Source organism: Salvelinus namaycush, unplaced genomic scaffold, assembly GCF_016432855.1.
Source record: "Salvelinus namaycush isolate Seneca unplaced genomic scaffold, SaNama_1.0 Scaffold476, whole genome shotgun sequence".
NCBI lineage: Eukaryota > Metazoa > Chordata > Actinopteri > Salmoniformes > Salmonidae > Salvelinus > Salvelinus namaycush.
In genome coordinates, this window is record NW_024061171.1 from 60,001 (window position 1) to 86,781 (window position 26,781).

The following is a 26,781-nucleotide window of genomic DNA, read 5'->3' on the forward strand; positions in this document are numbered from 1 at the left end:
CCTAGTAGATACACTCCACATCCTAGTACTGATACACTCCACATCCTAGTAGATACACTCCACATCCTAGTACTGATACACTCCACATCCTAGTAGATACACTCCACATCCTAGTACTGATACACTCCACATCCTAGTACTGATACACTCCTCATCCTAGTAGATACACTCCACATCCTAGTAGATACACTCCACATCCTAGTAGATACACTCCACATCCTAGTAGATACACTCCACATCCTAGTACTGATACACTCCACATCCTAGTAGATACACTCCACATCCTAGTAGATACACTCCACATCCTAGTAGATACACTCCACATCCTAGTAGATACACTCCAACATCCTAGTAGATACACTCCACATCCTAGTAGATACACTCCACATCCTAGTACTGATACACTCCACATCCTAGTACTGATACACTCCACATCCTAGTAGATACACTCCACATCCTAGTACTGATACACTCCACATCCTAGTACTGATACACTCCACATCCTAGTAGATACACTCCACATCCTAGTACTGATACACTCCACATCCTAGTACTGATACACTCCACATCCTAGTACTGATACACTCCACATCCTAGTAGATACACTCCACATCCTAGTAGATACACTCCACATCCTAGTACTGATACACTCCACATCCTAGTACTGATACACTCCTCATCCTAGTACTGATACACTCCTCATCCTAGTACTGATACACTCCACATCCTAGTAGATACACTCCACATCCTAGTAGATACACTCCACATCCTAGTAGATACACTCCACATCCTAGTACTGATACACATGTAATGTAACGGAATACACCTCTATCTATGAAACATATATGGATACAGTCTCCCATCACTAGCCATGGTTCTGTGAGTGACAGACATGAGTCCCAAATGGCACCATAGTGTCTATATAGCGCACTACTTTTGACCAGGGCCAGTAGGGCACAATATGGGGAATGGGTGCCATTTTGGACACATACAAGATGGGGACTTGGAGATGACAAGCCTGCTGGAGCCAGTGAAATGACTGCATGCATGCTCAGAACATGTCAGTGGCGATGTCACATCCTGTTTTATGTCACATGCTGTTTGATGCCATATTATTTCATGGCTTGTTGTTATCTCCCTCAGAGCAGGCTTCTGAATATCCATCTCTTCTGCTTTTTACCGTGAATTCAATCGCGTCCAAAGGTTTAATGGTGTGAGTGACATTTACCCCACACATCCACACACAACGGAAGCCACCGCAAAGTCATGAAGTCGGTGACAGAAGGAAGGAAACGTGTTGACAGAAGAGAAATATAGCTAGCAAGAGAAGGAGAGAGAGGAGAAGAGAGAGAGAGGAGAGAGAGAGAGAGAGAGAGAGAGAGAGAGGGGAGAAGAGAGTGAGAGGAGAGAGAGCGAGAGAGAGAGAGAGAGAGAGAGAGAGAGAGAGAGAGAGAGAGAGAGAGAGAGAGAGAGAGAGAGAGAGAGAGGGGAGAAGAGAGAGATATGAGAGAGAGAGAGAGCGAGAGAGAGAGAGAGAGAGGGGAGAAGAGAGTGAGAGGAGAGAGAGCGAGAGAGAGAGAGAGAGAGAGGGGAGAAGAGAGAGAGAGGAAAAGAGAGAGAGGAGAGAGAGAGAGAGAGAGAGAGAGAGAGAGAGAGAGAGAGAGAGAGAGAGAGAGGGGAGAAGAGAGTGAGAGGAGAGAGAGCGAGAGAGAGAGAGAGAGGGGAGAAGAGAGAGAGAGGAAAAGAGAGAGAGGAGAGAGAGGGAGACAGAAGAAGAGCATAGCTAGCAAGAGAAGGAGAGAGAGAAGAAGAGAGAGTGGAGAGAGAGAGAGAGAAGAAGAGAGAGGAGAAAGAGAGAGGAGAGAGAGAGAGCAGAGTGAGAGGAGAGAGAGAGAGGGAGACAGAAGAAGAGCATAGCTAGCAAGAGAAGGAGAGAGAGAAGAAGAGAGAGGAGAGAGAGAGAGAGAAGAAGAGAGAGGCGAGAGAGAGAGCAGAGTGAGAGGAGAGAGAGAGAGGGAGAGAGAGAGAGAGAGAGCGAGAGAAGAGAGAGAGAGTAGAAGAGAGATAGGAGAGAGAGAGAGAGAGAAGAGAGAGAGAGAGGAGAAGAGAGATAGGAGAGAGAGAGGGAGACAGAAGAAGAGCATTGCTAGCAAGAGAAGGAGAGAGAGAAGAAGAGAGAGGGAGACAGAAGAAGAGCATAGCTAGCAAGAGAAGGAGAGAGAGAAGAAGAGAGAGAGAGAAGAAGAGAGAGGAGAGAGAGAGAGAGAGAGAGAGAGGAGAGAGAGAGAGGGAGAGAGAGAGAGAGAGGGAGACAGAAGAAGAGCATAGCTAGGAAGAGAAGGAGAGAGAGGGATAAAAGAGAGGGAGATAGAGAGACATAGGTAAGGAGTACATGAGGAGACAGGAGGAGACATATTCATTCGACTTTTAGGGCTCCCGAGTGATGCAGCGGTCTAAGGCACTGCATCCCAGTCCCTGGTTGGAATACAGTCTGTGATTAGGGCAGTGCACAATTGGCATCGTCCGGGTTTGGCCGGCGTAGGCCGTCATTGTAAATAAGAATTTGTTCTTAACTGACTTGCCTAGTTAATAAATAAAAGTTACATTTTTTTTTTTTAATTTGGTGTTTGGAGCTTAGCTTTGCTACAGTGTAGTTGTCGCCTCCCAGTCAGGCAGGGAGGGGGCGTTGTGTTAACTTCCTGTCAGTGATGAGTCTTTATTCTTTGTGGCAGCATTATATTTCCATGACTTCACATCCCTAGGGCTGTTCAGACAGCCAGGATAACGAGGACCTCCCGCTCCAATCGCTACATTAATGTGTCTATAGCTTCCTCTCATCCTCTCTTTTACTGTCATTGTTCTCTCTCTCTCTCTCTCTCTCTCTCTCTCTCTCTCTCTCTCTCTCTCTCTCTCTCTCTCTCTCTCTCTCTCTCTCTCTCTCTCTCTCTCTCTCTCTCTCTCTCTCTCTCTCTCTCTCTCTCTCTCTCGTACAGTGCATGCAGAAAGTATTCAGACCCTTTGACTTTTCCCACATTTTTTTACCAGCCTTATTCTAAAAGGTATTACATTGTTTTTTCCCCTCATCAATCTACACACAACACCCCCAGGTTATTTTTTTCGAATTTTTGCTCCAAATGTATTAAAATTAAAACACTGACACATTCAATTTATATAAGACCCCTTACTCAGTACTTTGTTGAAGCACCTTTGGCAGTGATTACAGCCTCGAGTCTTCTTGGGTAAGACGCTACACGCTTGGCACACCTGTATTTGGGGAGTTTCTCCCATTCTTCTCAGCAGATCCTCTCAAGCTCTGTCAGGTTGGATGGGGAGAGTCACTGCACATCTATTTTCAGGTCTCTCCAGAGATGTTCAATCGGGTTCAAGTCCGGGCTCTTGCTGGGCCACTCAAGGACATTCAGAGACTTGTCTCCAAGCCATTCCTGCGTTGTCTTGGCTGTGTGCTTAGGGTCATTGTCCTTTTGGAAGGTGAACCTTCGCCCCAGTCTGAGGTCCTGAGCACTCTGGAACAGGTTTTCATCAAGGATCTCTCTGTATTTTGCTCCGTTCATCTTTCCCTCAATCCTGACTAGTCTCCCAGTCCCTGCCGCTGAAAAACATCCCCACAGCCTGATGCTGTCATCACCATGCTTCACTGTAGGGATGGTGCCAGGTTTCCTCCAGATGTGACGCTTGGCATTCAGGCCAAAGAGTTCAATCTTGCTTTCATCAGACCAGATGATCTTGTTTGTCATGTTCTGAGAGTCTTTAGGTGCCTTTTGGAAAACTCCAAGTGACCTTTTAGGTCTTTAGGTGCCTTTTACTGACTGGTTCCGTATGGCCACTCTACCATAAAGGCCTGAATGGTGGAGTGCTCCAGAGATGTTTGTCTTTCTGGAAGGCTCTCCCATCTCCACAGAGAAACTATGGAGCTCTGTCAGAATGACCATCGTTCTTGGTCACCTTCCGAACCAAGGCCCCTGTGTTCTTGGGGACCTTCAATGCTGCAGACATTTTTTCGTTCCTTCCCCTGATCTGTGCCTCGACACAATCCTGTCTCGGAACTCTACAGAAAATTCCTTTGACCACATGGCTTGGTTTTTGCTCTGACTGTCAACTGTGTGACCTTATATAGACAGGTGAGTGCCTTTCCAAATCATGTCCAATCAATTGAATTTACCACCGGTGGACTCCAATCAAGTTGTAGAAACATCTCAAGGATGATCAATGGAAACAGGATGCACCTGAGCTCCATTTAGAGTCTCATAGCAAAGGGTCTGAATACTTATGTAAAATAAGGTATTTCTGTTGTTTGTTTTTAATACATTTGCTCCGTCATTATGGAGTATTTTGTGTAGATTGGTGATCATTTAAAAATATATATTTTAGATTAAGGCTGCAATGTAACAAAATCTGGAAAAATCAAGGGGTTTGAATGCTTTCTGAATGTATATTTGATCCCTGCTTCATGGTCTGCTATCCTCCCTCACTTTTGACAGAGGAAATATTCCATCACCTTTTACAAGGAATTTGTTCACTCTCTCTCACTCCCTCCTCCTACCTCAATCCAACACTGCCTCCCTCCTACCTACCGCTCCCTCCTCCTACCTCAATCCAACACTGCCTCCCTCCTACCTACCGCTCCCTCCTCCTACCTCAATCCAACACTGCCTCCCTCCTACCTCAATCCAACACTGCCTCCCTCCTACCTACCGCTCCCTCCTCCTACCTCAATCCAACACTGCCTCCCTCCTACCTACCGCTCCCTCCTCCTACCTCAATCCAACACTGCCTCCCTCCTACCTACCGCTCCCTCCTCCTACCTCAATCCAACACTGCCTCCCTCCTACCTACCGCTCCCTCCTCCTACCTCAATCCAACACTGCCTCCCTCCTACCTACCGCTCCCTCCTCCTCTCCCTCCGTCAATCCCTCCCTCCTCCTACCTCATCCAACACTCCCTCCATCCCCTTCCTACCTCCCTCTCCTTCCATTCCTTCCTCCTCCTCTCCCTCCCTCGTCCCCTATCCCTCCTTATCCCCTCTCCCTAATTCCTCATCCCCTCTCCCTCCTTATCCCATCTCCCTCCTCATCCCCTCTCTCTCCTCATCCCCTCTCCCTCCTCATCCCCTCTCCCTCCTCATCTCCTCTCCCTCCTCATCTCCTCTCTCTCCTCATCCCCTCTCTCTCCTCACCCCCTCTCCCTCCTCATCCCCTCTCTCTCCTCATCCCCTCTCCCTATTCCTCATCCATTTTCCCTCCTCATCCCCTCTCTCTCCTCATCCCCTCTCCCTATTCATCATCCCCCTCCCTATTCCTCATCCCCTCTCCCTCCTCATCCCATCTCCCTCCTTATCCCTCCTTATCCCCTCTCAGGTGGTAGGACCTCAGATGGTAGGATCTCAGGTGGCATAACATTAGGTGGTAGGACTTCAGGTGGTAGGACTTCAGGTGGTAGGACCTCAGGTGGTAGGACCTCCGGTGGTAGGACTTCAGGTGGTAGGACCTCCGGTGGTAGGACCTCAAGTGGTAGGACTTCAGGTGGTAGGACTTCAGGTGGTAGGACCTCAGGTGGTAGGACTTCAGGTGGTAGGACCTCCGGTGGTAGGACCTCAGGTGGCATAACATCAGGTGGTAGGACTTCAGGTGGTAGGACTTCAGGTGGTAGGACTTCAGGTGGTAGGACCTTAGGGGGTAGGACTTCAGGTGGTAGGACCTTAGGGGGTAGGACCTCAGGTGGTAGGACCTTAGGGGGTAGGACCTTAGGGGGTAGGACTTCAGGTGGTAGGACTTCAGGTGGTAGGACTTCAGGTGGTAGGACCTTAGGGGGTAGGACTTCAGGTGGTAGGACCTTAGGGGGTAGGACCTCAGGTGGTAGGACCTTAGGGGGTAGGACCTTAGGGGGTAGGACTTCAGGTGGTAGGACTTCAGGTGGTAGGACTTCAGGTGGTAGGACCTTAGGGGGTAGGACTTCAGGTGGTAGGACCTTAGGGGGTAGGACCTCAGGTGGTAGGACCTTAGGGGGTAGGACCTTAGGGGGTAGGACCTCAGGTGGTAGGACCTTAGGGGGTAGGACCTTAGGGGGTAGGACCTTAGGGGGTAGGACCTTAGGGGGTAGGACCTTAGGGGGTAGGACTTCAGGTTTTTCTCTTCCCACTTGTTTTAATGGTCCTGTCTGGCTTTTTGGGATGTTTTCAACTTTTAAATGGTTGTACACAACTCCCTGGTTGGGATCCCTGATTGGAGAAAAATCATCTATATAAAGCTACCCAATTAGAGGGGTGCTGAGGGAGGGAAGGGTGGAGGGATGAGGGATCACTGCAGATGAGAGCAGTGAAGGGTAGAGGAGAGGATTAACAAGCTGCCCAGCTTTCCTTTTATCTCTTCTCTTCTCCTTCTTCTTCTCCCCCACTCCCTCCTTCCTCTCTTCTCCCTTTCCTTCCATCCCCTTTAAGCATATGGATTTGTCCCCCCTCTGGACTGAGGTGGGTGGATGTCTCCCCTTACCTTGTCGAGGTGGTGGAGGATGGAGGGAGGGAGGCGGTGAAGGGGTGGAGGGATTCAGGGGAAGAGGGAGGAATGTTGATTATTGTATGCTAGGCTGCTGGAGGTTGCTGGAGGTGGAGGCTGCTGGAGGTGACCTAGGGTTGCTCTCTCTCCCATTCATGTGTTTAATGAAGCCTGAATAATCCCATTACAGGTTCAGATTAAAACCTGAGAGCTCTGAGAAGGCTGAGAGCTGACACCCACACCTGCATGGGTTCACATAGTAGTCAATATCTATAAAACATGTATTTCAGAGTTTGATTGAGACTGCCTGAGAGTGCCAGATGGCGTTTGAACTTTTAGAGCATTTTGATTGGTTCAAGCGAACTTAAGCACAGTGAAAATATTTGAGAGAAAACAACTCCTATTGTAACCCAGGTCTGCTGGGATCTGTGGCTGGTTGTGGCCAGGTCTAGCACTGCTGGAGAGAGAGATAGGTATGGAGAGAGAAGGATGGAGAGAGAGAAGGATGGAGAGAGAGAGTTGGAGAGAGAGGGATGAGAGAGAGATGTATGGAGAGAGAGAGATGTATGGAGAGAGAGAGGGATGGACAGAGAGAGAGAGAGAGGTGGATGGAGAGAGAGGGATAGAGAGGTATGGAGACAGATAGAAGGATAGACAGGAAATAGAGGGATAGAGAGAGAGAATGATGGAGAGAGAGGGATGGATGGAGAGAGATAGAGATGAGAGACAGAGAGGGATGGAGAGAGAGGGATGCGAGAGAGAGGGATAGAGAGAGGGATAGAGAGAGAGGGATGGAGACAGAGGGATAGAGAGAGAGGGATAGAGAGAGAGAGGGATAGAGAGAGAGAGGGATGGAGAGAGATGGATAGAGAGAGGGAGGGGGATGGAGAGAGAGGGATGGAGACAGGAAAGAGAGGGATAGAGAGAGAGGGATAGAGGGAGAGAGAGGGATAGAGAGAGAGAGAGAGGGATGGAGAGAGAGAGAGGGATGGAGAGAGAGGGATAGAGAGAGGGAGGGGGATGGAGAGAGAGGGATGTAGACAGGAAAGAGAGGGATAGAGAGAGAGGGATGGAGAGAGAGGGACGGAGAGAGAGGGATACAGAGAGAGGGATGGAGAGAGAGGGATGGAGACAGGAAAGAGAGGGATAGAGAGAGAGGGATAGAGAGAGAGGGATAGAGAGAGAGGGATACAGAGAGAGGGATGGAGAGAGAGAGGGATGGAGAGAGAGGGATAGAGAGAGGGAGGGGGATGGAGACAGGAAAGAGAGGGATAGAGAGAGAGGGATAGAGGGAGAGAGAGGGATGGAGAGAGGGGGATAGAGAGAGGGAGGGGGATAGAGACAGGAAAGAGAGGGATAGAGGGAGAGAGAGGGATGGAGAGAGAGTGATAGAGAGAGAGGGAGACAGAGAGAGGGATGGAGAGAGAGGCAACAGAAGACTGTTACTGTGGCTGTGTGAAGTCTTTACGGTGCATTGATAGAATGGGTTGGTAATGAACAGTGACAGCTAGAGTTCAGGGGTAGTGGTGGTGGTGTGGCCCTCTGGGCAGAAAGAGGAAATATATGTCCTATATGGCACCCTATTTCCTATGTGGTCGCCATAGCACTCTGGTCAAAAGTAGTGCACTAAATAGTGAATAGTGTGCGATTGTTTTTTTATATCATCCATTTTAAAATAATTCTGTAACGTAACAAAATGTGGAGAAAGTCACGGGGTCTGAATACTTTCCGAAGGCACTGTAGGTACATGTGTACAGGACTTTTGTTTTCCAGTGAGGACATTTAAAATATATATATATATATATATACACAGTATAAACAAATAAACATTAGAGTACTCGGAACAGTAAGAAAAGATCCCATGCCCTTTTAAAAAGGCCACCAACAGCTGGCAGATACAGTGCTGGTTGGTTAGGCTACATGACCAGATTAAGGACAAGAGAGAGGTTTTAATTTGTCAAAACAGCAGTCGAGCATCGATCCTCATGTCAGCAGAATAAGACCCTCGTTATTTATTGTAAAGTATCATCGAGCTCATCACCGTGCACTTTCACCACCCGGGGAAGTTCACCATAACTGATTTCATCTGTAGCCTGATAAACTGCATGGTTTACTGAGTCGTAGTGGGAGGACCACACAGCATGTAATCGCATGACGCCAAGTTTACTTAAATAGGATTTTTGTTATTTTAATATTTTAACATGAAGGCATTTCCACCGGTTCTATACAGGGCTGGGGAGAGTTGAGGAGGGCTGGTTCTATACAGGGTTGAGGTGGGTTGAGGAAGGCTGGTTCTATACAGGGCTGGGGAGGGTTGAGGAGGGCTGGTTCTATACAGGGTTGAGGTGGGTTGAGGAAGGCTGGTTCTATACAGGGCTGGGGAGAGTTGAGGAGGGCTGGTTCTATACAGGGTTGAGGTGGGTTGAGGAAGGCTGGTTCTATACAGGGCTGGGGAGGGTTGAGGAGGGCTGGTTCTATACAGGGTTGAGGAGGGCTGGTTCTATACAGGGCTGGGGAGAGTTGAGGAGGGCTGGTTCTATACAGGGTTGAGGTGGGTTGAGGAAGGCTGGTTCTATACAGGACTGGGGAGGGTTGAGGAGGGCTGGTTCTATACAGGGTTGAGGAGGGTTGAGGAGGGCTGGTTCTATACAGGGCTGGGGAGGGTTGAGGAGGGCTGGTTCTATACAGGGTTGAGGAGGGTTGAGGAGGGCTGGTTCTATACAGGGCTGGGGAGAGTTGAGGAGGGCTGGTTCTATACAGGGCTGGGGAGGGTTGAGGAGGGCTGGTTCTATACAGGGTTGAGGAGGGTTGAGGAGGGCTGGTTCGATACAGGGCTGGGGAGGGTTGAGGAAGGGTGGTTCTATACAGGGCTGGGGAGGGTTGAGGAGGGCTGGTTCTATACAGGGCTGGGGAGAGTTGAGGAGGGCTGGTTCTATACAGGGCTGGGGAGGGTTGAGGAGGGCTGGTTCTATACAGGGCTGGGGAGAGTTGAGGAAGGCTGGTTCTATACAGGGCTGGGGAGGGTTGAGGAGGGCTGGTTCTATACAGGGTTGAGGAGAGTTGAGGAGGGCTGGTTCTATACAGGGCTGGGGAGAGTTGAGGAAGGGTGGTTCTATACAGGGCTGGGGAGGGTTGAGGAGGGCTGGTTCTATACAGGGTTGAGGTGGGTTGAGGAAGGCTGGTTCTATACAGGGCTGGGGAGGGTTGAGGAGGGCTGGTTCGATACAGGGCTGGGGAGGGTTGAGGAGGGCTGGTTCTATACAGGGTTGAGGAGAGTTGAGGAGGGCTGGTTCTATACAGGGCTGGGGAGAGTTGAGGAAGGCTGGTTCTATACAGGGCTGGGGAGAGTTGAGGAGGGCTGGTTCTATACAGGGCTGGGGAGAGTTGAGGAGGGCTGGTTCGATACAGGGCTGGGGTGAGTTGAGGAGGGCTGGTTCTATACAGGGCTGGGGAGAGTTGAGGAGGGCTGGTTCTATACAGGGATGGGGAGGGTTTAGGAGGGTTGGTTCTATACAGGGCTGAGGAGGATTGAGGAGGGCTGGTTCTATACAGGGTTGAGGAGAGTTGAGGAGGGCTGGTTCTATACAGGGCTGGGGAGAGTTGAGGAAGGCTGGTTCTATACAGGGCTGGGGAGAGTTGAGGAGGGCTGGTTCTATACAGGGCTGGGGAGAGTTGAGGAGGGCTGGTTCGATACAGGGCTGGGGTGAGTTGAGGAGGGCTGGTTCTATACAGGGCTGGGGAGAGTTGAGGAGGGCTGGTTCTATACAGGGATGGGGAGGGTTTAGGAGGGTTGGTTCTATACAGGGCTGAGGAGGATTGAGGAGGGCTGGTTCTATACAGGGCTGGGGAGGGTTTAGGAGGGCTGGTTCTATACAGGGCTGGGGTGAGTTGAGGAGGGCTGGTTCTATACAGGGCTGGGGAGGGATCCAGTGGAGGGTTGAGGAGGCCTATCTAGTGGAGGGTTGAGGAGGCCTATCTAGTGGAGGGTTGAGGAGGCCTATCTAGTGGAGGGTTGAGGAGGCCTATCTAGTGGAGGGTTGAGGAGGCCTATCTAGTGGAGGGTTGAGGAGGCCTATCTAGTGGAGGGTTGAGGAGGCCTATCTAGTGGAGGGTTGAGGAGGACTATCTAGTGGAGGGTTGAGGAGGCCTATCCAGTGGAGGGTTGAGGAGGCCTATCCAGTGGAGGGTTGAGGAGGCCTATCTAGTGGAGGGTTGAGGAGGCCTATCCAGTGGAGGGTTGAGGAGGCCTATCCAGTGGAGGGTTGAGGAGGCCTGTCCAGTGGAGGGTTGAGGAGACCTATCCAGTGGAGGGTTGAGGAGGCCTATCCAGTGGAGGGTTGAGGAGGCCTATCCAGTGGAGGGTTGAGGAGGCCTATCTAGTGGAGGTTTGAGGAGACCTATCTAGTGGAGGGTTGAGGAGACCTATCCAGTGGAGGGTTGAGGAGGCCTATCCAGTGGAGGCTTGAGGAGGCCTATCTAGTGGAGGGTTGAGGAGGCCTATCCAGTGGAGGGTTGAGGAGGCCTGTCCAGTGGAGGGTTGAGGAGGCCTATCTAGTGGAGGGTTGAGGAGGCCTATCTGGTGGAGGGTTGAGGAGGCCTATCTGGTGGAGGGTTGAGGAGGACTATCTAGTGGAGGGTTGAGGAGGCCTATCTAGTGGAGGGTTGAGGAGGACTATCTAGTGGAGGGTTGAGTAGGCCTATCTAGTGGAGGGTTGAGGAGGCCTATCTAGTGGAGGGTTGAGGAGGCCTATCTAGTGGAGGGTTGAGGAGGACTATCTAGTGGAGGGTTGAGGAGGACTATCTAGTGGAGGGTTGAGGAGGCCTATCCAGTGGAGGATTGAGGAGGACTATCCAGTGGAGGGTTGAGGAGGCCTATCCAGTGGTATTCAGAATTGTGGATCGTCTGTGGAGGAAGATGTCTTTGTTACATTCAATCATTGAATATCCGTGAGAGAGATATTAATTTTCAAGGCAACATTACATGCTATCAATAGCAGCGTATAGAAAGACGAATTATTAGATACAATTTACATTTGCTAATGTTGGCTGAAATGATCTTTAGCTATTCTATCCTCTTGGAAATCTCTTTTTATCCAATGATATAATATAATCGCAGATCGTCCTGAAGGTTTGATTCTTTAGAACTGTAATCCTTCACAAGCTGTCTGGATCTGTGACTGAGATGACTCTCTCTCTCTCTCTGGCCTGACATAATCATTTTCATCAGGGCTGGGTGTGTACCAAATAGCACCCCATTCCCTACAGAATACACTACATGATATACATCATATGTACAGTGGCAAGAAAAAGTATGTGAAGCCTTTGGAATTACCTGGAATTCAGCATAGTCAGGAAATGTGATCTGATCTTCATCTAGATCACAACAATAGACAAACACAGTCTGCTTAAACTAATAACACACTCGCCAGACTATATATACTCGCTATAAACACACTCACTAGACTATATATACTCGCTATATACACATTCTTCTTAAACTAATAACACTGAAACAGTTATACGTTTTCATGTCTTTATTGAACACCGTGTAAACATTCACAGTGCAGGGTTGGAAAAGTATGTGAACCCTTGGATTTAATAACTGGTTGACCCTCCTTTGGCAGCAATAACCTCAACCAAACGTTTTCTGTAGTTGCAGATCAGACCTGCACAACGGTCAGGAGGAATTTTGGACGATTCATCTTCACAAAACTGTTTCAGTTCAGCAATATTCTTTTGATGTCTGGTGTGAACTGGTCTCTTGAGGTCATGCCACAGCATGTCAATCAGGTTGAGGTCAGGACTCTGACTGGGCCTCTCCAGAAGGCGCATTTTCTTCTGTTGAAGCTATTCTGTTGTTGATTTACTTCTGTGTTTTGGGTCGTTGTCCTGTTACATCACCCAACTTCTGTTGAGCTTCAATTGGCGGACAGATAGACTTACATTCTCTTGCAAAATGTCTTGATAAACTTGGGAATTCATTTTTCTGTTGATGATAGCAAGCTGTCCAGGCCCTAAGGCAGCAAAGCAGCCCCAAACCATGATGCTCCCTCCACCATACTTTGCAGTAGGAAAGAGGATTTGATGTTGGTGTACTGTGCCTTTTTTCTCCACACATAGTGTTGTGTGTTCCTCCAAACAACTCAACTGTAGTTTCATCTGTCCACAGAATATTTAGCCAGAATATTTAGCCAGTAGCGCTGTGGAACATCCAGCTGCTCTTTTGCGAACTTCAGTGTCCTCCCATGAAAACCATTCTTGTTTAGTGTTTTATGTATTGTAGATTCGTCATCAGAGATGTCAGCATGTTCCAGAGATTTCTGTAAGTCTTTAGCTGACACTCTAGGATTCTTCTTAACCTCATTGAGCATTCTGCGCTGTGCTCTTGCAGTCATCTTTGCAGGACGGTCAGTCCTAGGGAGAGTAGCAACAGTGCTGAACTTTCTCCATTCATAGACAATTTGCGTTATCTGATGAACATCAAGGCCTTTAGAGATACTTTTGTAATCCTTTCCAGCTTTATGCAAGTCAACAATTCTTAATCTTGGCTCTTCTGAGATCTCTTTTTATCGAGGCATGGTTCACATCAGGCAATGCTTCTTGTGAATAGCAAACTCACATTTTGTGAGTGCTTTTTATAGGGCAGGGCATCTCTAACCAACATCTCCAATCTCGTCTCATTGATTGTACTCCAGGTTACCTGACTCCTGATTCCAATTAGCTTTTGGAGAAGTCATTAGCCAAGGGGTTCACATACATTTCCCAACCTACACTGTGAATGTTTAAATGATGTATTCAATATAGACAAGAAAAATACAATAATGTGTGTGTTATTAGTTTAAGCAGAATATGTCTATTGTTGTGACTTAGATGAAGATCAGATCAAATTTTATGACCAATTTATGCACAAATCCAGGAAATTCCAAAGGGTTCATATACTTTTTCTTGCCACTGTGTATACACTACATGACCAAAAGTCATGCTCGTCGAACATCTCATTCCAAAATCATGGGCATTAATATGGAGTTGGTTCCCCCTTAGCTGCTATAACAGCCTCCACTCTTCTGGGAAGGCTTTCCACTAGATGTTGGAACATTGCTGCTATAACAGTCTCCACTCTTCTGGGAAGGCTTTCCGCTAGATGTTGGAACATTGCTGCTATAACAGCCTCCACTCTTCTGGGAAGGCTTTCCACTAGATGTTGGAACATTGCTGCTATAACAGCCTCCACTCTTCTGGGAAGGCTTTCCACTAGATGTTGGAACATTGCTGCTATAACAGCCTCCACTCTTCTGGGAAGGCTTTCCACTAGATGTTGGAACATTGCTGCTATAACAGCCTCCACTCTTCTGGGAAGGCTTTCCACTAGATGTTGGAACATTGCTGCTATAACAGTCTCCACTCTTCTGGGAAGGCTTTCCACTAGATGTTGGAACATTGCTGCTATAACAGTCTCCACTCTTCTGGGAAGGCTTTCCACTAGATGTTGGAACATTGCTGCTATAACAGTCTCCACTCTTCTGGGAAGGCTTTCCACTAGATGTTGGAACATTGCTGCTATAACAGCCTCCACTCTTCTGGGAAGGCTTTCCACTAGATGTTGGAACATTGCTGCTATAACAGTCTCCACTCTTCTGGGAAGGCTTTCCACTAGATGTTGGAACATTGCTGCTATAACAGCCTCCACTCTTCTGGGAAGGCTTTCCACTAGATGTTGGAACATTGCTGTGGGGACTTGCTTCCATTCAGCCACAAGAGCATTAGTGAGGTCAGGCACAGATTTTGGCTGATTAGGCCTGGATCGCAGTCGGTGTTCCAATTCATCCCAAAGGGGTTCGATAGGGTTGAGGCCAGGGCTCTGTGCAGGCCAGTTAAGTTCTTCCACAGCAATCTTGACAAACCATTTCTGTATGACCTCGCTTTGTGCACAGGGGCATTGTCATACTGAAACAGAAAAGGGTCTTTATCAAACTGTTACCACAAAGTTGGAAGCACAGAATCATCTAGAAAGTCATTGAATGCTATAGCGTTAAGATTCCCCTTCACTGGAACTAAGGGGCCTGAACCATGAAAAACAGCCCCAGAACATTATTCCTCCTCCACCAAACTTTACAGTTGGCACAATGCATCAGAGCAGGTAGTGTTCTCCTGGCATCCGCCAAACCCAGATTTGTCTGTTGGACTGCCAGATGGTGAAGCGTGATTAGTCACTCCAGAGAACACGTTTCTGCTGCTCCAGAGTCCAATGGCGGTGGGCTTTACACCACCCCAGCCGGCGCTTGGCATTGCGCATGGTGATCTTAGGCTTGTGTGCAGCTGCTCGGCCATGGAAACCCATTTCATGAAGCACTCGAGGAACAGTTATTGTGCTGACGTTGATTCCAGAGGCCGTTTGGAACTCAGTAGTGAGTGTTGCAACCGAGGACAGATTATTTTTACGAGCTTCAGCACTCGGCGGTCCCGTTCTGTGAGTTTGTGTGGCCTACCACCCATGAGCTGTTGCTCCAAGAGGTTTCCACTTCACAATAACAGCACTTACAGTTGACCGGGGCAGCTCTAGCAGTGCAGAAATTTGACGAACTGACTTGTTGGAAAGGTGGCATCCTATAACAGTACCACGTTGAAAGTCACTGAGCTCTTTAGTACGGGCCATTCTACTGCTAATGTTTGTCTATGGAGATTGCATGGTGTTGTGCCCGATTGTATTCACCTGTTAACAATGGGTTTGTCTGAAACAGCCGGATCCACTAATTTCGAGGGGTATCCACACACAGTACATTTTTATATATAGTGTAAATGCCATTTGGGCTCTGGTTAATAGTAGTGCACTATAAAGGGTGCCATTTGGGCTCTGGTTAATAGTAGTGCACTATAAAGGGTGCCATTTGGGCTCTGGTTAATAGTAGTGCACTATAAAGGGTGCCATTTGGGCTCTGGTTAATAGTAGTGTACTATAAAGGGTGCCATTTGGGCTCTGGTTAATAGTAGTGCACTATAAAGGGTGCCATTTGGGCTCTGGTTAATAGTAGTGCACTATAAAGGGTGCCATTTGGGACATGGACTATAGATTCAGAAGGTCCAGAAAGGAACATCATTGTAGAACAGGATTTGAGGGTAATGGTTCAGTCCCCAATGGTACCCTATCCCCTATTGAGTGTATAGGAAATATATACAATATATATAGAATATGTCTCATTTTCCAGCAGTGTACTTGACGCACTTTGTGTAACATTGTGGTGAACGTGCAATAGGATTCGTCAGTAGGAGGAATAGGTTATAGAAGTTGTATGAAGTTAGTTTAATCTGTACTTGGTGAATGGTAGAATAACAGAAGCTAGTTTAATCTGTACTTGGTGAATGGTAGAATAACAGAAGCTAGTTTAATCTGTACGTGGTGAATGGTAGAATAACAGAAGCTAGTTTAATCTGTACGTGGTGAATGGTAGAATAACAGAAGCTAGTTTAATCTGTATGTGGTGAATGGTAGAATAACAGAAGCTAGTTTAATCTGTATGTGGTGAATGGTAGAATAACAGAAGCTAGTTTAATCTGTACGTGGTGAATGGTAGAATAACAGAAGTTAGTTTAATCTGTATGTGGTGAATGGTAGAATAACAGAAGTTAGTTTAATCTACGTGGTGAATGGTAGAATAACAGAAGCTAGTTTAATCTGTATGTGGTGAATGGTAGAATAACAGAAGCTAGTTTAATCTGTACGTGGTGAATGGTAGAATAACAGAAGCTAGTTTAATCTGTACGTGGTGAATGGTAGAATAACAGAAGTTAGTTTAATCTGTATGTGGTGAATGGTAGAATAACAGAAGCTAGTTTAATCTGTACGTGGTGAATGGTAGAATAACATAAATTAGTTTAATCTGTATGTGGTGAATGGTAGAATAACAGAAGTTAGTTTAATCTACGTGGTGAATGGTAGAATAACAGAAGCTAGTTTAATCTGTATGTGGTGAATGGTAGAATAACAGAAGTTAGTTTAATCTACGTGGTGAATGGTAGAATAACAGAAGCTAGTTTAATCTGTATGTGGTGAATGGTAGAATAACAGAAGCTAGTTTAATCTGTACATGGTGAATGGTAGAATAACAGAAGCTAGTTTAATCTGTATGTGGTGAATGGTAGAATAACAGAAGCTAGTTTAATCTGTACGTGGTGAATGGTAGAATAACAGAAGTTAGTTTAATCTGTATGTGGTGAATGGTAGAATAACAGAAGTTAGTTTAATCTACGTGGTGAATGGTAGAATAACAGAAGCTAGTTTAATCTGTATGTGGTGAATGGTAGAATAACATAAGCTAGTTTAATCTGTACGTGGTGAATGGTAGAATAACAGAAGCTAGTTTAATCTGTATGTGGTGAATGGTAGAATAACAGAAGATAGTTTAATCTGTATGTGGTGAATGGTAGAATAACAGAAGCTAGTTTAATCTGTACGTGGTGAATGGTAGAATAACAGAAGCTAGTTTAATCTGTACGTGGTGAATGGTAGAATAACAGAAGCTAGTTTAATCTGTACGTGGTGAATGGTAGAATAACAGAAGCTAGTTTAATCTGTACGTGGTGAATGGTAGAATAACAGAAGCTAGTTTAATCTGTATGTGGTGAATGGTAGAATAACAGAAGCTAGTTTAATCTGTACGTGGTGAATGGTAGAATAACAGAAGCTAGTTTAATCTGTACGTGGTGAATGGTAGAATAACAGAAGTTAGTTTAATCTGTATGTGGTGAATGGTAGAATAACAGAAGTTAGTTTAATCTGTATGTGGTGAATGGTAGAATAACAGAAGCTAGTTTAATCTGTATGTGGTGAATGGTAGAATAACAGAAGCTAGTTTAATCTGTACGTGGTGAATGGTAGAATAACAGAAATTAGTTTAATCTGTACGTGGTGAATGGTAGAATAACAGAAGCTAGTTTAATCTGTACGTGGTGAATGGTAGAATAACAGAAGCTAGTTTAATCTGTACGTGGTGAATGGTAGAAAAACAGAGGCATTGGTTGTGAAGTAAAATTTTCTCCCTGTGAAAGAAAACAATAACTGTGAGATAACGGCAGCTGGCGTTAGAGCAGTGTAGCACTGTGATCGTGTGATGCACAGCTGACACGTTGTGTCATGTGCCCGTTCTTGTGTGAGGCCGTTATTCTGTCTACCTTAGCAGAAACAGTACCATAGGTAAATGTTGCCTGGAACTGATAGACTTGTAGCCCAGTGTGTCTTTGTATTATTAGACCATAGAATCACTGTATTCTGAGTGTATCTCAGAGAGAGAACGCACCATCACATTGTTGTAGCCTATATATAGCCTGTTCCGTCCTCTGACAGTGTTGCCAACCGTTTTCAATGCATTGTAAATCCTCTCTTCTGTGCTTGTCTTAGCAGAAACATTAAGGATGATACACTATGGGTGGATGTGTTAAGGGAATTAAAAAGTATTGTAGCCCAGTGTGCCCCTGTCGTGTGCTAGCCAGTAGATATGAGATGTTTGTAGCCTAAAGCCTCTGTCTTCTGGTATTGTTGCCAAACATGTTCCATGCATGTGCGTATCTCATCTTTTCTGTCTGATATACCGCAGCTGAATGTTTCAGCGTTGTAGCACTCTGTGATCCCACAGCAGCGTTTCATCTAAATGTATGAATCCTCTAGTCTCTGTCTTCTTAGTAGAAAGGTTCACGGCTGACGTAGCATGCCATAGGTGAATGTTTTAGGGGTTAGGGGTTAGGGGGAATGTTTAGGGAGCTGTGTTTTCTCTTTCTCCTGCCTTCTCTCACCATCCCCTTTATCCCGTTAGTAGACTAGTCACTGAGCTTCCTTTTCTTTCTTTTTCCTCTCATGAAGATTCAGGGTGTTTGCTATTGAAGCTAATTGTAATGTAGCTCTGCAGGTTTAGACAAGCAGTACCCCTGAGCTCCGGATTTGATCACTGTCAGATAATCATCACTCTGCCTCTGTGAGAAGTCTGCCTCTGTGAGAAGTCTGCCTCTGTGAGAAGTCTGCCTCTGTGAGAAGTCTGCCTCTGTGAGAAGTCTGCCTCTGCCTCGGAGAGAGAGCCTTGAAGAGCAGCGTGGTTTATTCAACCTATATCTATTTGTGACTTGTTTCAGGAAACGAGGCGTATGTCGCTCGTCACTACTTCACAGGAGAAGCATTTGAACGCAAAACATTATTTTTTTTTATCAAAATCAAAATTTTTTGGGGCAGGAATGTCGTCTGGAACATGTGAACTTTCATGTGCCTTAATAACTAACGAGTACGCCATCTGTAAATACGAATACAATTGTTAAATTACGAGCCTAGTTGGTTAAACCACAGAAAAAAACAGGAACCTTCCCACTAGCCATGATTGGCTGAGATCATGGATTGGCTGGACATGCTGAGAGATGAGTTCGGATTGGTCTGCCATGTAGCTTCTGTCTACAACAAAGGGCTGTCCAGTATGTGTAGGTAATCATTTCTAAATCAGCTGTTTGTTTTTGTTGATATCACGAATAACTGCAAAGGTGTTGCTCTTTACATTCTGGAGGACCGAGTTTTGAAATCAGTGGACTGCCTGGTGGAAGCAGAGTATGATAGCTAAGGAGATGGAGAGAATTCTGGCGTTTTATTGCAAATATACGGAGGGAGTCGAATAGAGAACACAGAAGTTTACCAAGCATTGAAATCAGTGGAATGCCCAGTGGAAGCAGAGAGATGATTACCAAATGCAGAGAGAGTCGACAAGAGAACACAGTAGGCTGTTATAGAAAACACCTGTCTCCGGATTACATCTTCAAACTAATGGTAACCGTGGCATCCATGACAGAGAGGGAGAAGCGTCCATTTAGCTTAATTTTCAGATATTATACATGTCTAATTGTGTCAGAACGTCATTTTCATTGGAAGTTAAAGCTTACTGTTAGCTAGCTAGCTAACGTTAGCTGGCTGGCTCGCTAGCTAACATTATATGATCTGTGTAGTAATATTATTTGTATCTCAGAGCAATTTGCATTGATAGTCATAGCCTGATGTTAGCTAGATAGCTAACATTGAATCTAGCTGGTTAGCCACCTGAAGATTCATGCAGGGTCGTAATGTTATGATTTAGGATTATGATTCATTGTTTAGTTAACTGCACAAAAAGTCAAATTAGGAGATAACGTTAGGCCAGCAAGACAGTGTCCAAGTTCTAAAATACTCCAGTAGAATGCCCTGCTTTTATTTCATCACACTCACAACCCTAAGCTATTTTCTGTAATTAGCTTTTCCCTAACTTATAAGTAATGATCTTGTTGTGAGTTTATTTTTCCTGTAATAATGAATACAAATTACCTAAAGTTAACACGTTGTCAGCTATATGCTGATGTCATGCATGTGAATCCTTAAAGTGATGGGTGGGGCTAAGGATGAAGAGGGTGGTAACGATGCTGAATGGGTGTAGACAAAGAAGAGTTCTTGTTCCTGTTAGACAAGGCCCTCCTGTTCATGTTAGACAAGGCCCTCCTGTTCCTGTTAGACAAGGTCCTCCTGTTCCTGTTAGACAAGGCCCTCCTGTTCATGTTAGACAAGACCATCCTGTTCCTGTTAGACAAGGCCCTCCTGTTCCTGTTAGACAAGACCCTCCTGTTCCTGTTAGACAAGACCCTCCTGTTCCTGTTAGACAAGGCCCTCCTATTCCTGTTAGACAAGACCCTTCTGTTCCTGTTAGACAAGACCATCCTGTTCCTGTTAGACAAGGCCCTCCTGTTCCTGTTAGACAAGGCCCTCCTATTCCTGTTAGACAAGACCCTTCTGTTCCTGTTAGACAAGACCCTTCTGTTCCTGTTAGACAAGACCCTCCTGTTCCTGTTAGACAAGACCATCCTGTTCCTGTTAGACAAGGCCCTCCTGTTCATGTTAGACAAGGCCCTCTTGTTCCTGTTAGACAAGACCCTCCTGTTCCTGTTAGACAAGGTCCTCCTGTTCCTGTTAGACAAGACCATCCTGTTCCTGTTAGACAAGACCCTCCTGTTCCTGTTAGACAAGGCCCTCCTGTTCCTGTTAGACAAGGCCATCCTGTTCCTGTTAGACAAGACCATCCTGTTCCTGTTAGACAAGACCCTCCTGTTCCTGTTAGACAAGGCCCTCCTGTTCCTGTTAGACAAGGCCATCCTGTTCCTGTTAGACAAGGCCCTCCTGTTCCTGTTAGACAAGGTCCTCCTGTTCCTGTTAGACAAGACCATCCTGTTCCTGTTAGACAAGGCCCTCCTGTTCCTGTTAGACAAGACCATCCTGTTCCTGTTAGACAAGGCCATCGGATTCCTGTTAGACAAGACCCTCCTGTTCCTGTTAGACAAGACCATCCTGTTCCTGTTAGACAAGACCATCCTGTTCCTGTTAGACAAGACCATCCTGTTCCTGTTAGACAAGACCATCCTGTTCCTGTTAGACAAGACCATCGGATTCCTGTTAGACAAGGCCCTCCTGTTCCTGTTAGACAAGACCCTCCTGTTCCTGTTAGACAAGACCATCCTGTTCCTGTTAGACAAGACCATCCTGTTCCTGTTAGACAAGACCATCGGATTCCTGTTAGACAAGGCCCTCCTGTTCCTGTTAGACAAGACCCTCCTGTTCCTGTTAGACAAGACCCTCCTGTTCCTGTTAGACAAGACCCTCCTGTTCCTGTTAGACAAGGCCATCCTGTTCCTGTTAGACAAGACCCTCCTGTTCCTGTTAGACAAGACCCTTCTGTTCCTGTTAGACAAGGCCATCCTGTTCCTGTTAGACAAGACCCTCCTGTTCCTGTTAGACAAGACCATCCTGTTCCTGTTAGACAAGGCCCTCCTGTTCCTGTTAGACAAGGCCCTCCTGTTCCTGTTAGACAAGGCCATCCTGTTCCTGTTAGACAAGGCCATCCTGTTCCTGTTAGACAAGACCATCGGATTCCTGTTAGACAAGACCCTCCTGTTCCTGTTAGACAAGGCCCTCCTGTTCCTGTTAGACAAGGCCATCCTGTTCCTGTTAGACAAGGCCATCCTGTTCCTGTTAGACAAGACCATCCTGTTCCTGTTAGACAAGACCATCGGATTCCTGTTAGACAAGACCCTCCTGTTCCTGTTAGACAAGGCCATCCTGTTCCTGTTAGACAAGACCATCGGATTCCTGTTAGACAAGGCCCTCCTGTTCCTGTTAGACAAGACCATCCTGTTCCTGTTAGACAAGACCATCGGATTCCTGTTAGACAAGACCCTCCTGTTCCTGTTAGACAAGACCATCGGATTCCTGTTAGACAAGGCCCTCCTGTTCCTGTTAGACAAGACCATCCTGTTCCTGTTAGACAAGACCCTCCTGTTCCTGTTAGACAAGACCCTCCTGTTCCTGTTAGACAAGGCCATCCTGTTCCTGTTAGACAAGGCCATCCTGTTCCTGTTAGACAAGACCCTCCTGTTCCTGTTAGACAAGACCCTTCTGTTCCTGTTAGACAAGGCCATCCTGTTCCTGTTAGACAAGACCCTCCTGTTCCTGTTAGACAAGGCCCTCCTGTTCATGTTAGACAAGGCCCTCCTGTTCCTGTTAGACAAGACCATCCTGTTCCTGTTAGACAAGGCCATCCTGTTCCTGTTAGACAAGGCCCTCCTGTTCCTGTTAGACAAGGCCCTCCTGTTCCTGTTAGACAAGGCCCTCCTGTTCCTGTTAGACAAGGCCATCCTGTTCCTGTTAGACAAGGCCATCCTGTTCCTGTTAGACAAGACCCTCCTGTTCCTGTTAGACAAGGCCCTCCTGTTCATGTTAGACAAGGCCCTCCTGTTCCTGTTAGACAAGACCATCCTGTTCATGTTAGACAAGGCCCTCCTGTTCCTGTTAGACAAGGCCATCCTGTTCCTGTTAGACAAGGCCATCCTGTTCCTGTTAGACAAGACCCTCCTGTTCCTGTTAGACAAGACCCTTCTGTTCCTGTTAGACAAGGCCATCCTGTTCCTGTTAGACAAGGTCCTCCTGTTCCTGTTAGACAAGACCATCCTGTTCCTGTTAGACAAGACCCTCCTGTTCCTGTTAGACAAGACCCTCCTGTTCCTGTTAGACAAGGTCCTCCTGTTCCTGTTAGACAAGACCCTCCTGTTCCTGTTAGACAAGGGGTTTGTCTAGACACCAATAATGTGGTCCCAAATGGCACCGTATTCTCTATATAGTGCACTTATGTTGCCCTGGTCAAAAGTAGTGCACTGTGTAAGGAAATGGGTACATTTTTGGGAATCATCCTCAACCTTTTGTCTGTATTGTCTTGTTTATTAGACTGGCAGTTTGTGATGTGTTAAAGACTGGCAGTGTATGGTGTGTTAAAGACTGGCAGTGTGTGATGTGTTACAGACTGGCAGTGTGTGATGTGTTACAGACTGGCAGTGTGTGGTGTGTTAAAGACTGGCAGTGTATGGTGTGTTAAAGACTGGCAGTGTGTGATGTGTTAAAGACTGGCAGTGTGTGATGTGTTACAGACTGGCAGTGTGTGATGTGTTACAGACTGGCAGTGTGTGGTGTGTTAAAGACTGGCAGTGTATGGTGTGTTAAAGACTGGCAGTGTGTGGTGTGTTAAAGACTGGCAGTTTGTGATGTGTTAAAGACTGGCAGTGTGTGATGTGTTACAGACTGGCAGTTTGTGATGTGTTAAAGACTGGCAGTTTGTGATGTGTTAAAGACTGGCAGTGTGTGATGTGGTACAGACTGGCAGTGTGTGATGTGTTAAAGACTGGCAGTGTGTGATGTGTTAAAGACTGGCAGTGTGTGATGTGTTAAAGACTGGCAGTGTGTGATGTGTTAAAGACTGGCAGTGTGTGATGTGTTAAAGACTGGCAGTGTGTGATGTGTGAGACTGGCAGTTTGTGATGTGTTAAAGACTGGCAGTGTGTGATGTGTTACAGACTGGCAGTGTGTGATGTGTTACAGACTGGCAGTGTGTGATGTGTTACAGACTGGCAGTGTGTGATGTGTTACAGACTGGCAGTGTGTGATGTGTTAAAGACTGGCAGTGTGTGAAGTGTGAGACTGGCAGTGTGTGAAGTGTGAGACTGGCAGTGTGTGATGTGTGAGACTGGCAGTGTGTGATGTGTGAGACTGGTAGTGTGTGATGTGTTACAAACTGGCGGTGTGTGATGTGTGAGACTGGCAGTGTGTGATGTGTGAGACTGGCAGTGTGTGATGTGTGAGACTGGCAGTGTGTGATGTGTGAGACTGGCAGTGTGTGATGTGCGAGACTGGCAGTGTGTGATGTATGAGACTGGCAGTGTGTGATGTGTTAAAGACTGGCAGTGTGTGATGTGTTACAGACTGGCAGTGTGTGATGTGTGAGACTGGCAGTGTGTGATGTGTGAGACTGGCAGTGTGTGATGTGTGAGACTGGCAGTGTGTGTGTTTCTGTCTTTCTCTTTTGAGAGTCACATGTGGCTGGCGATGACTAAAGCTTGCTTTGCAGTGGGTGGGGGGGTCCGTCGTTGGTGCGCTTCCGGGGGCGTGGGGTGCGGGGTCCTTCCCTGTCTCCCTTTGCTTATCCTTCCCTGTCTCCCTTCCTTCCTTCCCAAAACAGAGCACCTGCACACTGAGCACACTCCCTCCTCCTCTTCCCACCTGAGCACTGACACACCCCTTCCATCTGTCTTTTCCTACCCAGAATTCCCTAACAACCCGCCACCTGGGGGCCGTGAGATCCCGCAGGAGCAGCACAATACGGGTGCCGTCATCGGGGGCATCGTAGGCGGGGTCGTCCTGTTAGCGGCGGCCGCCACCCTGCTCTTTGTGTTCCTGCGCCGCCGCCAACGCACCTTCAAGGGCGACTACAGCACCAAGAAGCAGGTGTTTGGGAACGGCTACAGCAAGGCCGGGGGCCTGCCAGCCCACCCTCCCATCCCCAACAACCTGCAGTACCCAGACGACTCAGATGACGAGAAGAAGCCTGCCCAGATCGCTGTGACCGGAGGGTTCGAGGCAAGCGAGCGTGATTTTGACGGAGACGCGGAGGACTTGAAGAGGCCCTATTTCACGGTGGACGAAGGAGAGAGTCAAGATTACGATGAACGGACTCTCGCTTTCCAGTACAACCCCGGGACGGAGATAGCCGATGATATGGTGTCCCAAACCGATGGCTCTGTTATTTCAAAGAAAGAGTGGTATGTGTAGGGGCATGCAACAAACAACCAAACCAAACCAAGCTCCCATCCCACCCCCCTACCATCGCACTACCATCGCACTACCATCGCACTACCACCACTACTACCACTACTACCACCACCCCTACTACTACTACCACCACCATTACCACCACACCACCACCACCACCCCTACTACTACTACCACCACCATTACCACCACCTCTACTACCACCACCCCTACTACTACCACCACCCCTACTACTACCACCACCCCTACTACTACCACCACCCCTACTACTACCACCACCCCTACTACTACCACCACCCCTACTACTACCACCACCCCTACTACTACCACCACCACCATTACCACCACCCCTACCACCACCTCTACTACTACCACCACCCCTACCACCACCCCCACCACCACCCCTACTACCACCACCCCTACCACCACCCCCACCACCACCCCTACTACCACCACCCCTACTACCACCACCCCTACTACCACTACCCCTACTACTACCACCACCCCTACCACCACCCCTACTACCACCACCCCTACCACCACCCCTACCACCACCCCTACTACCACCACCCCTACTACCACCACCCCTACTACTACTACCACCACCATTACCACCACACCACCACCCCTACTACTACTACCACCACCATTACCACCACCTCTACTACCACCACCCCTACTACTACCACCACCCCTACCACCACCCCTACTACTACCACCACCACCATTACCACCACCCCTACCACCACCTCTACTACTACCACCACCCCTACCACCACCCCTACCACCACCCCTACTACCACCACCCCTACCACCACCCCTACTACCACCACCCCCACTACTACCATCACCATTACCACCACCCCTACCACCACCCCTACTACTACCACCACCATTACCACCACCCCTACTACTACCACCACCACCATCCCTACCACCACCCCTACTACTACCACCACTACTACCACCACCACTATTATCACCACCACCACCACTATTATCACCACCACCACCCCTACTACCACCACCACTATTATCACCACCACCACCCCTACTACCACCAGTACTACCACCACCACTATTATCACCACCACCACCCCTACTACCACCACCACCACCACTATTATCACCACCACCACTACTACTACCACTACCACCACCACTATTATCACCACCACCACCCCTACTACCACCACTACTACCACCACCACTACCACCACCACTACTACCATCCCCACACCACTACTACTACCATTACCACTACTACCATCCCCACACCACTACTACCACTACCACCACCACCACTACCACCACTACCACACCACACCACCTCACCCCATCCCTCCCTCCACCCCAACCCCTCACCCCATCCCTCCCTCCACCCCAACCCCTCACCCCATCCCCCCCTCCACCCCAACCCCTCACCCCATCCCCCCCTCCACCCCAACCCCTCACCCCACCCCACCCCCCCCTCCACCCCACCCCCCCCTCCACCCCATCCCCCCCTCCACCCCAACCCCTCACCCCATCCCCCCCTCCACCCCAACCCCTCACCCCATCCCCCCCTCCACCCCACCCCCCCCCTCCACCCCATCCCCCCCTCCACCCCAACCCCTCACCCCAACCCCTCACCCCATCCCCCCCTCCACCCCAACCCCTCACCCCATCCCCCCCTCCACCCCAACCCCTCACCCCATCCCCCCCTCCACCCCAACCCCTCACCCCACCCCCCCTCCACCCCAACCCCTCACCCCATCCCCCCCTCCACCCCAACCCCTCACCCCACCCCACCCCCCCTCCACCCCAACCCCTCACCCCATCCCCCCCTCCACCCCAACCCCTCACCCCACCCCACCCCCCCCTCCACCCCAACCCCTCACCCCATCCCCCCCTCCACCCCAACCCCTCACCCCATCCCCCCCTCCACCCCAACCCCTCACCCCATCCCCCCCTCCACCCCAACCCCTCACCCCATCCCCCCCTCCACCCCAACCCCTCACCCCATCCCCCCCTCCACCCCAACCCCTCACCCCATCCCTCCCTCCACCCCAACCCCTCAGCCTATCAGCACCCAGTGAGCTAAACCCACTTTAGAAACTGCAGCATCAAGTCCTAAAGAGCAACATCACGTCAACG

At 48.2% G+C, this 26,781-nt stretch overlaps 1 protein-coding gene across 1 annotated transcript in view; it reads left to right on the forward strand.

Moving 5' to 3' along the window:
* The window catches only part of LOC120041559 (nectin-1-like), a gene marked incomplete at its 5' end in the record, with an annotated part of 74,842 nt that extends 50,104 nt beyond the window's left edge, over positions 1 to 24,738 (forward strand). Inside the window, one exon of the mRNA XM_038986435.1 lies at positions 24,140 to 24,738. Within this exon, the coding sequence (XP_038842363.1) occupies positions 24,140 to 24,645 (506 nt within the window). The remainder of the gene's footprint in view (positions 1 to 24,139) is intronic.
* Positions 24,739 to 26,781: the final 2,043 nt, after the last annotated feature.